At 44.4% G+C, this 16364-nt stretch overlaps 1 protein-coding gene across 4 annotated transcripts in view; it reads right to left on the bottom strand.

The window, feature by feature from the left end:
- Nucleotides 1-16364, bottom strand: part of SPRYD3 (SPRY domain containing 3) — an 80777-nt gene that overhangs the window by 19115 nt on the left and 45298 nt on the right. For all 4 annotated transcript variants that reach the window (XM_073613559.1, XM_073613555.1, XM_073613556.1 and 1 more), the window contains 4 exons: nucleotides 2630-2765; nucleotides 2364-2549; nucleotides 2126-2275; nucleotides 1566-1623 (listed from right to left, as the gene is read on the bottom strand). In XM_073613559.1, the coding sequence (XP_073469660.1) occupies nucleotides 1566-1623; nucleotides 2126-2275; nucleotides 2364-2549; nucleotides 2630-2765 (530 nt within the window). The remainder of the gene's footprint in view (nucleotides 1-1565; nucleotides 1624-2125; nucleotides 2276-2363; nucleotides 2550-2629; nucleotides 2766-16364) is intronic.

The raw sequence follows: 16364 nt of genomic DNA on the forward strand, positions 1-16364 counted from the left end.
TCCAAAGTGAGGTAATCCCGGAGTATCACCAGGATTAGTGTCCCTGTCGGAAAATTTCCCATTTATTACTTTTCTGGGGACAACCGAAAATTTGGGATTTTCTTTTACTTTCGATAACGATAAATAAAACCAATAGAGAGGCAGAATCTCCCTAATGGGGGCACAGATCGAGAAGAAGAAGAAAAAAAGACGGAAGTAGTAGTAGTTGTAGTAGTAGATGTGCCCTTTTAAAAAAGGACAAGTTTACCTTCGGGAACATGTTACATATTCCACCAGTTTTTAGGATGGATCATGTAATGTGTTCCCATTGCTGCAGCATTTCCCCGATTTGCCGCATGTAGTGACAGTGAACTGGGGATCTTCTCCCCCAGCTCGCTGTCACAATCATTCTTTTTAAATTGTGGCTTTGCAGGGCTCCGCCTGCCCCAGCCGCGACATTTAATTACACAGTTCTGTGAATGGGAGAACTACAAGTACCGACAGCCTTTGTGCGCTCTAGGTAGTTTACTGATGCTTCCTGTCATTGTGTAATTGCCTGCACGAGCAGACAGCTTACACTGACAGTCTGCAATAGCCCTGCATTGCACCCACGGGTGGAATGCTTTACAGGCTCCTAATAAAAATAAAAATTATAAATGCACATTTATTTACCTGAAAAAAGATGTGCATTTATTTTTATAAAAGGTGAACCTATCCCTTAAGTCATAAGCCTACATTTAGTTAACCACAGGAACTGTACATAAATTAGTCAACATAGACTTGGAAACTATTTTTGTTATTGGCAAGGTTATGTACATGCTGGTTCTTATATCTCTCAAAACTCCCAATTATTTCCCATAGTTCCAAGCTCTCCACAGTCAGCAAAGCTATTTCAAAGTCAATTGATGGCATTGTGCACCCCGATGGAATTACATTTTCATAAGGCCGAATAAATGAAGTGGCACCTTCGCCATTCCACCATTCGGCATAAAAGATTTACAACACAGGAGGATTTAAGGCGATACTAAAGTCTTGTTTTTGTGTGGTGGTTTTGCAGAAAGCAGCCCAGATCCTCTTCTCTGGTCCCTCTTCAGTGCTCCTGGCCCCTCCCTCCTGTTGAGTGCCCCCACAGCAAGCAGCTTGCTATGGGGGTACCCGAGCTGAGCTTCAGCTTCCTGTGTCCATTCAGACATGGAGCCGCGACCCAGCCCTGCACCTTTTCTCTCCTCATTGGCTCACTGACTTTAATTGACAGCAGCAGGAGCCAATGGCTCCATGCTGCTGTCTCAGCCAATAAGGAGGGAAAGTCCTGGGCAGCCGAATCTCTCATGTAACATCGCTGGATAGAGATGGGCTCAGTTAAGTATTAGGGGGGATGAGGAGCTGCTACACACAAAAGGCTTTTGATCTTAAAGCATAGAATGCATTACGATATTAAACCTTCTGCTTTTACAACCACTTTAACCTACCTGTGTTACCCATAACTAAATTAAGTTTTAAGTAAAATTGGCAGCCAACTTTATGCTAAAAATAGCTGCACTGTGTGTTGATATTAGCCTTGTATTTCATGACAGAAGTATTTTTACCTGCATGATAAGCCACAGAACCCCGACTCCAGCCCGGATGTCTGTTCTTTGGGTAATCCTGTAAGAGGAAAAAAATAAAAGTACACCAATTTATAAGACTAATAGATGTAAAATTCGGTCCTGAAGTGGATAGTTCAATTAAAGGAGCTGCAGGCAGTGGTGAGAAACTTGCTGCCTTCCTTCAGGATGCAGAAACCCATATACCATATGAAAGGAAGTGGTCAGTGTTAATAAAATATATAAAATATAAGAATTTTGGTAGTGTGTATGTAGTGGGAACTCTTGCAACATTTTTCTTGTTAGTACCGACGAGTGCAACACATTCTAGTAGATTTTACAACAAATTCACTTTATAAAAAAAATAATAAATTTAGCTAACTGCCTGAAGCTGCACTTAAATCCTATATACTCCTACAGAAGTATTTAACAAGGTCCATGTAAACTGGACCCTGCCCTATTTCACCTAAAACATAGAAAAACTTTTAAGTGGAGTCACTCAGAAAACATAAAAAAGGACCAATGATATTTGCACATAAAATCCTTAACAGAATGAGCCATACCTTTCTTGCAAGCCCCAAAGCTATGTAACACTTTTCTCCTGGGTCCACAATCTCCACTTCAAAGTAATGACTGCGAGTGCTAAGAGAGCGCCGAGCCTGGGCCAGACCCACATCTATAATACTTTTACCCTTTCCAACATACTCCAGGAGCTGCAGACAAGAACAAGTGGAGGTGAGAGGCCAAGTTGCACTGATGCAAATACAGTAGAAGTCATTACAGGTAACACAAGGGCCTTACAGTGCCAGATACTCTAACATCATGAAGCCTGCCCCATTCATCCTCGTAACTGTCCACCATCATGATGCTGTCATCGTCCTCGCTAAGCTCTGCGTTTAGATGAAGACGAACTTCCTCCCCTAGAGAGTGCATGCCCACTGCTGGGAAAAGACCATCAGGAGATAATGGCATCACAGTGCTGCCAACCTATAAGACAGATTAGGAAACACTGCAACAAACAGTCATCACAAAATATAAAAGAGTATACGCCGAGCTCTCTTGCTTACCCTTTTCCCATTCTTCGTGAAGAAAATCTGAGCAGTTTGGACATGGAAAGAGCTGGGTTCTATACCACAACCTATCCGGTCCCCTGAACTGCACTTTGTTCCAAACTGTCGGCCTTTTGTTCGCCCGTTATACAACCTAAGAAGAAAACCAGGGTTAATAGTAGTATTTGAAGCCATAGCGAGCTTCCAGTAAATCCTGCAAGTGTTACCATATAGTGTTACTGGTTACTTGCTCAAACCTATTCATGATAATAAATTTTTCCATCATAGAAAAAAAGTGACCACCAAGTCGCCAAGACCATTCATTTCAGACTTAGATCATCTAAAAAGATTGTATGTGCATGTAACATGTTTATGTATGCATTAACAACATGTCAAAGCCTCCCTCGTGTAGACATCCAAAAGCCACATATTAGGTGTAATGTCAACAGATTTTATATCGATCTATATCTACATACATAAACACACACACGCAGTTGTTCTCGTAAGTTTACATACCCTGGCAGAATTTATGATTTCTTGCCCATTTTTCAGAGAATATGAATGAGAACACAAAAACATTTTTCACTCATGTTTGGTTAAAGCCATTTATTATCAATCAACTGGGTTTACTCTTTAAATCATAATGACAACAAAAACTACCCAAATGACCCTGATCAAAAGTTTACATATCCTGGTGATTTTGGCCTGATAACATGCACACAAGTTGACACTAGGGCTGCAACTAACGATTATTTTCATAATCGATTAGTGGGCCGATTATTGTTTCGATTAATCGGTTAATAACCTTAAAAAAAAAAAAAAGCATTGTGTATAATTTAGTTAATATGTCAAGTTTAAAAAAAGGCAATTTATTCCTAAATATCTTTATACGCAGGGGTAAATATAAATAACCAACTATATGGTTAGGGAGTAAAATCTTTAATCCTCTCTGAGAATAACAGACAGAAGAGATATACTCTATATACTATTAGAGGTTGAATCTGGTAAATATCATCAGACTCAGATCAAATTTTTTTATTTAAAGAAAAAAAAAAATTCTAGACTGTTTTGCAGATTTTCAAACAGAACTGTAATATTACATGTTTTTCTGCAGCTTCTCCATTGAAGTATATTGAACCAAAAAAGCACCGTTTTGCATTGAAAAAGGTCCTTGACCCTTTCCAAATACACAGCAGCTGAAAAAAGCATAGATGTGAACGTTAAATGAACTGTAGTGCATTTCTGCAAAAAGCACCAAAAAACATTTAGTAACATTTAGTAACACAAAAAAAAAAAAAATTAGCCCTTAGTTTTTTTTACTGTGCAACAGTGAAAGTAATATTTACAGTAGCGATTATTTGCTCTTTTTGTACTATATAGGGCTAATTTTAGCTTTTTTAACCCCATTATGTTACTGGCCGATTAATTTCATAATCGATTAGTTGTTGATTAATCGATTCGTTGTTTCGGCCCTAGTTGACACAAAGGGGTTTAAATGGCTATTAAAGGTAACCATCCTCACATGTGATCTATTTGCTTGTAATTAGTGTGTGTGCGTATAAAAGGTCAGTGAATTTCTTGACTCCTGGCAGACCCTTGCATCTTTCATCCAGTGCTGCACTGACGTTTCTGGATTCTGAGTCACGGGTAAAGCAAAAGAATTGTCAAAGGATCTACGAGAAAAGGTAGTTGAACTGTATAAAACATGAAAGGGATATAAAAAGATATCCAAGGAATTGAGAATGCCAATCAGCTGTGTTCAAACTCTAATCAAGAAGTGGAAAATGAGGGGTTCTGCTGAAACCAAACCACGGTCAGGTAGATCAACTAAAATTTCAGACACAACTGCCATGAAAATAGTTTGGGATGCAAAGAAAAACCCACAAAAAACTTCAGGTGAAATACAGGACTCTCCGAAAACATGTGGTGTGGCTGTATCAAGATGCACAATAAGGAGGCACTTGAAAAAAGATGGGCTGCACGGTCGAGTCGCCAGAAGAAAGCCATTACTACGCAAATGCCACAAAGTACCCCACTTACAATACGCCAAACAGCACAGAGACAAGCCTCAAACCTTTTGGCACAAAGTCATTTGGAGTGACAAGACCAAATTCGAGCTTTTCGGCCACAACCAAAAACGCTACATTTGGAGAGGAGTCAACAAGGCCTATGGTGAAAGGTACACCATTCCTACTGTGAAACACAGAGGTGGATCGCTGATGTTTTGGGATGTGTGAGCTACAAAGGCACAGGAAATTTGGTCAAAATTGATGGCAAGATGAATGCAGTATGATGTTATCAAGAAATACTGGAGGAACATTTGCATTCATTAGCTAAGAAGCTGCGCATGGGACGTACTTGGACATTCCAACATGACAATGATCCAAAACACAAGGCCAAGTCTGATGCCCCGTACACACGGTCTGATATTCCGACCGTGTGTGGGCTCCATCGGACATTTTCCGTCTGATTTTCCGACACACAAAGTTGGAGAGCAGGAGATAAAATTTTCCGACAACAAAATCCGTTGTCGGAAATTCCGATCGTGTGTACACAAATCCGACGGACAAAGTGCCAGGCATGTTCAGAATAAATAAAGAGATGAAAGCTATTGGCCACTGCCCCGTTTATAGTCCCGACGTACCTGTTTTACGTCACCGCGTTCAGAACGATCGGATTTTCCGACAACTTTGTGTGACCGTGTGTATGCAAGACAAGTTTGAGCCAACATCCATCGGAAAAAATCCTAGGATTTTGTTGTCGGAATGTCCGAACAAAGTCCGACCGTGTGTACGGGGCATAACTGTCATTGGCTACAGCAGAATAAAGTGAAGATTCTGGAATGGCCATCTCAGTCTCCTGACCTCAAAATCATTGAGCCACTCTGGGGAGATCTCAAACGTGCAGTTCATGAAAGACAGCCAAAGAATTTACAGGAACTGGAGGCTTTTTGCCAAGAGGAACGGCAGCTTTACCATCTGAGAAGATAAAGAGCCTCATCCATGAATGCCACAAAAGATTTTAAGCTGTCATTGATGGTAAAGGGGGCAATACATGGTATTAAGAACTGGGGTATGTAAACTTTTGATCAGGGTCATTTGGGTAGTTTCTGTTGTCATTATGATTTAAAAAGAGTAAACACAGTTGATTGATAATACATGGCTTCAGCCAAACTCTAACCATGAGTGAAAGAAAAGTTTTTTGTGTTATCATTCATTCTCTGAAAAATGGGCACAACCGTGCAACTTTTTGTGTATATATATTTTTATATATTTATTTTGTCACAGACTTTGGGCTGCAGGAGAACCATGGCCTGGAGAACTCTGTGTTATAATGTGTTCTTAAGTTATCCAGAGCTGGTCAATAATTGCTTGTGTCGTCTTATGCAAGTTAGTCCTATGGGGGGGTGCAGGACTGTCTAAGGAGGTCATTGTTATGATTATAGGACTAGCTCTACTGTGTAAGATGACCTTTGTCTGAGATAATGGGAGTAGCCCTTATCTGATCGTTTGCTGTAAAAATTCAGTGCTTTTCTGTTGGAAGGCAACATGATTTAATATCATATTTCTGGAGTTTCATTCTGGTTGATACAACCAAGCCTTCGCTTTCTTGGGGGCTGTCTGGAATGTAACAAGTTGCACATCAAAGCTTGGTAGCATATCAGATTATGCATCTGAAAGAAGCAAAGGATGAACAAAAGCTTGGCTCCTATCCGTCTGGTGTGATAAACGCTATGCAAGCGAGCTTCAAAGAGGGCCATGACTGGCAGGATGATTGTTGAAGGTAGGTTACAGAGATCAAAGGCACTGAAGATTGACCAGGATAGACATATGATACATGGACAATGCTGCCCCTAGAGAACAATACAGCAGATAGAACACGGCGCGACCCCGATCTCTAAAGAGGCGCGTCCTCGCCTCTTTAACGATGTGATTGGCTGTATCCAATCAGTGTGAGGAGAGGAGAGACGATCAGCGGCATCTCCTCACAGGGGAACATGTACGAATGTAATCAGGGCACTGGTCATCAGTGCCCTGATTACAATAGTGCAATACACTGTCACTAATCAGTGCCCAACATTGCCCACCAATGCCAGCTATTAGTGCCCACCACTGCCCACAAGTGCCACCAGTCAGTGCTGGCAATCAGTGCCATCAGTGCTGCCCATCAATGCTGTCAATGCCCATCAGTGTCGCCCATAAGTGCCACCCATCAATGCCCATCAGTACCGCCTATCCGTGCCCACCAGTGCCGTCCGTCTATCAGTGCCCACCAGTGCCGCCTATCACTACCCACCAGTGTCACCTATCAGTACAGCATATTAGTGCCTCCTCATCAGTGCCACCTCAATGTTCAGCACATCAGTGCTGCCTCATCAGCGCACATCAGTGAAGGCGAAAAATTACTTAGTTACAAAATTTACTGACAGAAAAAAAAAAAAAGTAAAACACTTTTTTTGTAAGAAATGAAAAACCCAGCAGTGATTAAATACCACCAAAAGAAAGCTCTATTTGTGTGAAGAAAATGATAAAAAATTTGTTTGGATACAGTGTAGCATGACCGCACAATTGTCATTCAAAGTGCGACAGCGCTGAAAGCTGAAAAATGGCTTGGGCAGGAAGGGGGTGTAAGTGCCTGGTAGGCAAGTGGTTAAGCAGTGTGTTGGTTTTCATAGCCAACCTTATATTATTGTGCTGTCAACAGTAACATGTGATCAGAGTTTTAATAGCCTAGGTAATCGTAGGAGTAGACAAATGAATACATTCATGGAATAAATAGAGGGAATCCATGACCACCCTCAAATATTATTTAGTTTAGAAGTTATTTCAAATTTCAGTATTTCATTTTCCAAAAAATAAAAGACGTTTATTTTCTGGTGTACTCCAAGACTGGTGTTGTCTGGTCCTTTGGGTTTCTATAGCCAGATCCACTGGTCTCGTGTTCCAGGACTTGGGAAGCAGCTTCTTGGCAGAAATACCCAACCCGGATGTCCGGACTTCGTCACATTTGGTTAGCAGCGGTGCGATGCTTTCTTGTGCCTGGAACATCCAAACCACCAATGGGACTTTGTCGGATGATCTTTGCTACTCCAGCCTTAAGCGAAGCACACTCAAGGATCTGCTAGACTCAAGGAGACAGAACGCCATCAACAAGTCAAAGGCAACTCTAATTGCCAAGTTAATGGAGAGTGACCAGGCCAGCGACTGAAGCAGAGAGCCAGCTGTGGAGGGGTTCAGGATGGCCGAGCTCCAGCGAAAGATCCAGTGGCAGCTGTCGCTATACAGCACAACCCCCCCCCCCCCCCCCCCCCCCCCCCCCCCCCCAAGAGGTGATGACCCAGATAATTGCAGACATATCACGTCTGAAAATGCTTGAGGTTCAGAAGGAGATTGAAGAAATTTCCCTACAAGGCTTTCCGACCCTTACAGGATGGGGTGGAGGAAATCAACCAGTACCTTCATGTCTTCAAGACCCGGTGCGATCTCAAGGAAGCTGACTGGGTCACCATCTTCACCAGCAAGCTGTCTGGTCGAGCACTGGATGCTTTTGAAGCCATACATGGGGAAGACAAAAGAAAAAAAAAAAAGTACTACAAGAGAGTCAAGGAGCGACTGCTGCCAAGATACGCAATCACCCCTGAAGCTCATAGGTCCAAATTTTGTAGCCTACAACGGAAAGAGGGCCAGGCCAGCCCTATAAGGAATGGGCTCATCAGATATCCCAATCAGTAGATGCATGGTTCTCTGGCTGTCAGGCATCTACCTTAGCGGATGCTGCCCAACTGATCCTACTGGAACAGTTTTACAACCGATCCCCTACTAAAATTTGCCAGTGGGTCCAAGACCAAAAGCCCTTAATGGTAGACAAAGCAGCGGAACTAGCCGACCAGTATATGGACACCCGGAGATCCCACCAACAGGAGCCTCGCGGCATCTCCAGACCACTGCGAGCACGACTGGCTATACCCATTAAGAAGTCCGGGCCTCACTGTTATGGGTGTAATCAAATGGGACACCAACGAGCTAACTGTCCTCGAAATGTCAAAGTCATTTCAAGGAACCGTGCTGCCCCTGGCCTGGCCCGAGCAGCTGCTCATTACCTGGAAGCCGCCCCACCATCTACCTCAACTGGCTGGGGTGAAGAGGAATTTGGGCTACTCCATGGAGGTGAGCCCGATACAAGCTGCTGCCGATGACAATCACAGGCATCACCGACAGGCCATATGGGTGAATGGGGGACCCGCCCAAGGACTCAGGGTCAGCGGAGCTACTATTAGTTTGGCGTAACCCAGGATGGTTACAATGACTGGGAGAAAACGCATCCCTACTTCCCAAGTGCATATGGATTGGGGCTCGGGATACAGAGACATGGAAGTTGGAGTGATGAGAGATATACCCGCAGATGTTCTACTTGGAAATGATTTGGGAAATCTTTCTTCATCTTTCCATGTGGATTTATCCCCAGAAGCCTTCCCTTTGCCCATTTCGGCAGCAAACAAGGCGAGCAGTCAAAGCACTCGATGATGGGACCCAGGTGAGGCCCAACTTCCCAAAACCCTGACCAGACTGTACCACCCTTCACCTGGGCTACCCTGACTTACTTTAGCCGGGGACTACTATTTGACCCGACATTGGCTAGTTACCGGGAGAGGGCAGGGATGGACCCCGGGGGATTAGAAAGGGAACGGATAGAGTGGGATCGGGAATCAATTTATCGAGTGACCGAAGGGAAGGGATCTCATCCAGTGCCCAAGTGATAGCTGGTCATGCCGCAGAAATAAATATTGGTGCAACCTGCTTAGCATCGGACATGACATTCCCCTAGCTGGTCAGTTTGGAGTGACCAAAACCGTTCAACTCAGCTATTTTTCTGGCCAGGGATAAGTGGTGATATTAGACAGTATTGCCGTACCTGTGATACTTGTCAGCATGTGGGAAAGGAGGGCAACCAATCTAAAGCTCTTTTGTACCCACTACCAATCATAGCTGAGCCCTTTAGCCGGATAGACCTGGTAGGACCATTACTCCGACTCAGTCCCTCTGGGAAGAGATATATCTTGACGGTGGTGGATTATGCTACTCGTTACCTGGAGGAGGCAGTTCCTCTGACAAACACTCATGCAGAGACAGTAGTGGAGGCCCTGCTCCGAATCTTTGCCAGGGTCTGTTTCCCTCAGGAGATTATCTCAGAGCAAGGGACTCAGTTTACTGCGGACCTAACCCAGCAGTCGTGGAAGCTCTGTTAAGCCTATACACAGCTCTCCCTACCACCCCTAGACTAATGGACTATGTGAGCGGTTCATTGGAACGCTAAAGCAATTGCTGCGGACATTCACAACTTCTCACCAGGATTAGGAGAAATTTCTGTTTGCTTACAGGGAAGTGCCGCAGGAATCAACGGGGTTCTCCCCATTTGAGTTATTGTATGGGAGACAGGTGAGGGGGCCACTAGATCTACTTAGGGAAGGAGGTGTAGGGGCTGAAGAGACCTCTGTGGTAGGGTACATACTAGCGCTCAGGGACCGGCTGAAGGAACTCACGGACACAGTACGGCAATAACTTCTCCGCAGGATGTGGAAACCTTGCAAAAAGATCTGAACAAATTAATGGGGTAGGCAACTACATGGCATACATACATACATATACACACACACAAATTTGTTGATACCCTTAACCACTTGCCGACCGCCTCACGCAGATATACTGCGGCAGAATGGCATGGGCAGGCAGAGTAACGTACCCATACATTAATCCCCACCCTTGGGCGGGGGCGCGATTGTGCTCCCCCCCGATGCCTGAGTTGGTCGGCATCGTTTCAGAAGCAATCCGTCCTGAGGGGGAGGCCACAGATTCATGGCCTCTCCCTTACGATCGCTCCTGATGAACGAGAAGCTTCCTCTGCTTCTGTAATGTAAACAGAAGCAGAGGAAGTGATATCATCTCTCCTCGTGGAGCCTTTTCGTTCCGGCTCCCGAGGAGAGAAGACATCACAGTGGAGTTTGCACCAACACTACACTAACACCAATACACATAGGCACATAAACCCCCACCCCCCCTCCCGATCACCCCCTGTCACAGTGACACCAATAGCAGTTTTTATTTATTTTTTTTACTGATCACTGTATTGGTGTCATTTGTGACTGTTATAAGTGTTAGGGCAGTTAGTGGTAGGCCCCTTTAGGTCTAGGGTACCCCCCTAATAAATGTTTAACCCCTTGATCGCCTCCCAGTTAACCCTTTTACCCCCTGTCGCCAGTGTCACTAAGCAATAATTTTTCTGATCGCCGCATAAGTGTCACGGGTGACACTAGTTAGCCTGTTAGTTATTTAGATACACCTTCAGCTTTTTATAGCGTCAGGTACCCCCATATACTACCTAATAAAGGTTTTAACCTCCGATTGCCCCCTAGTTAACCCTTTCACCAGTGATCACCGTATAAGTGTTACGGGTGACGCTAGTTTGTTTTTTATACCCGCCGTTTATTACCCAATAAAGGTTTAACCCCCTGATCGCCCGGCGGGTGATATCAGTTAGGTTTTAGGGTCAGATAGGGTCTGCATCACCCCAGGCAGCGTTAGATTAGTGCCAGCACCGCTAACACCCACGCACGCAGCATACACCTCCCTTAGTGGTATAGTGTCTGAACGGATCGATATCTGATCTGATCTATACTAGCGTCCCCAGCAATTTAGGGTTCCCAAAAACGCAGTGTTAGCGGGATCAGCCCAGATACCTGCTAGCACCTGCGTTTTGCCCCTCCGCCCAGCCCAGCCCACGCAAGTGCAGTTTTGATCGATCACTGTCACTTACAAAACACTAAACACATAACTGCAGCGTTCGCAGAGTCAGGCCTGATCCCTGCGATCGCTAACAGGTTTTTTTGGTAGTTTTTGATAGTTGCTGACAGCCTAGGAGCTTTTTTACCTGCGAGTCTCACTAGTGTACCAGTAAATTCAGAGCGCAAAATGGCAAAATCGAAGGTACACTAGTGAAGAGGCCTACACGTTTCTAAACATGACAGATAGTGAAGAGGAAGTCACGTCAGATTCATGCTCAGCATACGATCCTGTAGACCACAGTGGCTCCATGACAGATAGCTCTGATGACGGAGTTGTGGTCCCTGCCAAGGTCAGGCGTACCAGACCCCAATCTTCCTCTGCTGTTGTTGAGGTGCAAGAACCGCAGGGCTCTTGTATGGAGCAGAGAAGTACTAGTGCCGCTCATCCTTCTGGTGAACTGGCAAGCACCAGCGGCCTAGTACACTATGGTCATAGTCAAACCAGCACTGCAGCAACACGTGGTGACGTGACGAGTCCCATAAGTGCAGTTCAAGCTGACAAGATGGCAAGCACAAGTAGTGTCCAGCTGCCACCAAGAAGACAAAGACAGGCCCATCGAGCCCATAGTGCCCTTCCTGCTGCATTCGCCAATCCTAAATGGGAACCCACCACTTCTGCAGCACCCGTACTTCCCCCATTCACTGGCCAACCCGGAATTCAGGTGGAAACAGTTGATTTTGTGGCACTTGATTTTTATTCGCTGTTTTTAACCGAAGATCTCTATAGATCTATTGTGGACCAAAGTAATTTGTATTTGTATAATTTGTATGGTCAATTCATCGCCGCTAATCCCCAGTCCTCCCTTGCCAGAGATTGGAGACCAATTACGGTCTCCGAATTTAAGACCTTCCTGGGCCTATCCCTCCTCATGGGCATAAATAAAAAGAGTGAGTTGCGGTCATATTGGTCCAATGACCCAATTCACCATATGCCCGTGTTCTCTGCCTCCATGATCAGGGCACGATACGAGCAGATCTTGCGGTTCATGCATTTCAACAACAATGAACTCCGTCGTCCTCGTGGAGACCCTGGATACGATTGGCTCTACAAAGTTCGGCCCCTCGTAAACCACTTCAACCAACGTTTTGTAGACTTGTTTACTCCCCATCAAGTTGTCTGTGTCGATGAGTCCCTGATTAAGTTTTCTGGCCGCTTGTCTTTCAAACAGCATCTTCTCAGCAAGCGTGCCAGATACGGGGTCAAGATGTATAAGCGGTGACAGGGCCGCAGGCTATACATGTAGTTTTATGGTTTACGAGGGAAGAGATAGTCACGTAGAGCCGCTGAACCGCCCAGATTACATAGGGACCGCTGGCAAGATTGTGTGGGACCTGGTGTCACCGTTATTTAGAAAGGGGTACCATTTGTATGTGGACAATTATTACACAAGCATGCCACTTTTTAGTCACTTGTTTGATTATCAGATTGGCGCATGTGGCACAGTGCGACCCAATAGCAGGGGTTTACCCCAGAGGCTTGTAGATTCTCGTCTTAGACTGGGGGAGAGAGCCTGCTTGAAGTGTAATAACTTGCTCGCTGTGAAGTGGAGGGATAAGAATGTTTTCGTTCTCTCCTCCCTTCAGGGTCCAAATTCCTACGGCGACTGGTGTTGCGGAGAAACCCCTCTGTGTCCACAAATATAACCAAAATATGGGAGGGGTGGACCTTAACGACCAGTTGTTGGCGCCGTAACTAGTTGCCTGTAAGGCCAGACGCTGGTACAAAAAAAAGTGTGTTTATTTATTTCAATTGGTTTTGCTGGATGCTCATGTGCTATACAGAGCTTCAGGACGGACTGGATCCTTCCTTAACTTCCAGGAAGAGATCGTCAGAGCCATTATGTTTCCAGACGGTGCTCCACCTCACCTTCCCAGTCCAAATGCAGTAAGCCGGCTGCATGAGAGGCATTTTCCGTATGTCCTCCTGAGTACCCCTACCCAACGAGCCCCCCAAAGAAGATGTCGGGTCTGCAGCAAGCGCGGATATAAGCATGACACCCGCTATTATTATTCCTCCTGTCCTGACAATCCTGGTCTTTGCATTGGTGAATGTTTTGAACGCTACCATACACTAGTAGAGTATTAGCGTAGGGTACAGCACTGCACAGACTAGGACACACTTTTATAGGGTCTCCCAAGATGCCATCACATTTTGAGAGACCCAAACCTGAAACCATTACAGTTACAAAAAAAATAAAGTGTAAAAAAAACCCCACAAAAATATATATAAAAATAAAAAAAAAAAAAAATAGTTGTTTTATTGTTCTCTCTTTCTATTGTTCTGCTCTTTTTTTTACTGTATTCTATTCTGCAATGTTTTATTGTTATGTTTTCTCATGTTTGTTTTTCAGGTATGTAATTTTTTTATAATTTACTGTTTACTGTGTTTTATTGTTAACCATTTTTTTGTTTTCAGGTAAGCCATTCAGCTGCAGCGTGGATATTTATCTTGACAGCTACAGCGTTTGGTCCCACGATAGATAAAGCCGTGACTCCAGCGCTGTAGGAGGAGATTTCACCACCACAGTTAAAAAAAAGAGCATATATGCCGAAGCATGGGGGCAGCATGGGTGGAGGAGCGATTTGCTCCTAACTTTTGGGGCAGATGCCCCCATGCTTCGGCCTATATTTTTTAGACCATTCAGCTGCAGCACTGATTCATCCATCTTGACAGCAACAGTGTTTGCTCCCACAAAACATAAAGCCGTGACTCCAGCACTGTAGGAGGTGATTTCACCACCACAGTTAAAAACAAAAATGGTGCAGGTATGCCCATCATTAGAAGTGGGTGGATGAAGGGAGGTATTCTAATGGTGGGCATACCCACCGATCAATCTCTTTTTTTTCAAGCAGGCCACAGGCATAAAAAAAAAAAGAAGATTACAATATATGCCCAACAAGAACCAGCAACGTACTGGTATGTTGCTGTACTGGGTGGTTATACCAGAATGATGCCTGCGGGTTTAGGTATCAACTTGGTATCATTCTTTTCAGCTAGCGGTCAGCTTTCATGTAAAAGCAATCCTAGTAGCCAATTAGCCTCCAGACTGCTTTTACAAGCAATGGGAGGGAATGTCCCCCCCCCACCGTCTTTCCATGGTTTTCTCTGGCTCTCCTGTCCCAACAGGGAACCCGAGAATGCATCCGGTGGTTCTGCCAGCTGACCATAGAGCCGATCAGAGACCAGAACGGCTCCAATCATCTCTATGGCCTAAGAAACTGGAAGCTACAAGCATTTCATGACTTAAATTTCACTGGATGTTAACAGCGCCATTGGGAAAGGAGGAGGAGGAGGAAGAGGAAGAGAACCCCTGTCCCCCCCTGCTCTCGCACAAATGTGAACGCAAGCGTCGGTCTGGCGTCATATGTCAACAGTAATTGCACCATGCATGTGAGGTATGACCGCGAAGGTCAGATCGAGGGGAGTAATTTTAGCAGTAGACCTCCTCTGTAAATCTAAAGTGGTAACCTGAAAAGCAGTGGTTCTTAACCCTTCTAGCGCCATGACCCCTTGATAAAATTTCCCAAGTTGTGGGGACCCCTAACAGTAAAATTATTTTTGTAGCATGGGTTGTCAGCACCCAAGGCAAGACAAGTAATTTGCGCCCCTAACCCACGGACATTTAGCGCTCCCCGAGTCCCTTCCAATTATGAGTGTATTAAAACCCATTATGGTACATTTTAGGATGTACCACTCTCTCTTTGTTCTCCTTTCTTTCCCTTTTATCTCTCTCAATCCTAATTTCTTGTTTTTTTTTCCCCCCATCCCTCTCTTTAGCGGTGTTTCTTGTTTTTGCTCTTATTCTTTCTCTCCCTTTTTCTTTGTTCCTCCCCCTCTTTTCCTCTCCCTTCCACGTATTCTCTATTTTTATTCATTCTTTTACTCCTTGGCGGGTGGGTGGGAGGAATGGGATGAGTGGCAGTGCTGGTGGTGGGCGCGATAAGGCTGTTGAGAGCGGTGCGGGCTTCAGGAACAGCCCAGGATTGGGTGACCCCTGGCAAATCGTCATTCGACCCCCGAGGGGGTCCCGATCCCCAGGTTGAGAACCACTGCTGTAAAGGCTTTTAAAAAAATGTATGCAGTTTGTCGCCGCTGCACATTTGAGTGCAATTTTAAAGCATGTTGTGTTTGGTATCCATGTACTCGGCCTAAGATCATCTTTTTTTATTTCATCAAACATTTGGGCAATATAGTATGTTTTAGTGCATTAAAATTAAAAAAGTGTGTTTTTTTCAAAAAGAAAAAAAAAAAATGCGTTTGAAAAAGCGCTGCGTATATACTGTGTGAAAAAAAACCCACCATTTTAATCTGTAGGGCCTTTGCTTTAAAAAAAAAAAAAAAAAATAATAATATATGTTTGGGAGTTCAAAGTAATTTTCTTGCAAAAAAAAAAAAAATTTCAGTTAAACAAAAAGTGTCAGAAAGGGCTTTGTCTTCAAGTGGTTAGAAGAGTGGGTGATGTGTGACAAGCTTCTAAATGTTGTGCATAAAATGCCAGGACAGTTCAAAACCCCCCACAAAATAACCCCATTTTGGAAAATAGACACCCCAAGCTATTTGATGAGGCATGTCGAGTCCATGGAATATTTTATATTTTGACACAAGTTGCGGGAAAAAGACAATTTATTTTTTTTTTGCACAAAGTTGTCAATGATATACGACTCAAACATGCCATGGGCATATGTGAAATTACACCCCAAAATACATTCTGTTGCTTCCGAGTACGGGGATACCACGTGTGAGACTTTTTGGGAGCCTAGCCGCTTTTGTGACCACGAAAACCAAGCACCGCCTTCAGGCTTTCTAAGGGTGTAAATTTTTGATTTCACTCCTCACTGCCTATCACAGTTTCACAGCCATGGAATGCCCAGATGGCACAACCCCCCCCCCCCCCCCCCCCCCAATGACCCCAT

This window comes from Aquarana catesbeiana, linkage group LG02 (genome assembly GCF_042186555.1).
Source record: "Aquarana catesbeiana isolate 2022-GZ linkage group LG02, ASM4218655v1, whole genome shotgun sequence".
NCBI lineage: Eukaryota > Metazoa > Chordata > Amphibia > Anura > Ranidae > Aquarana > Aquarana catesbeiana.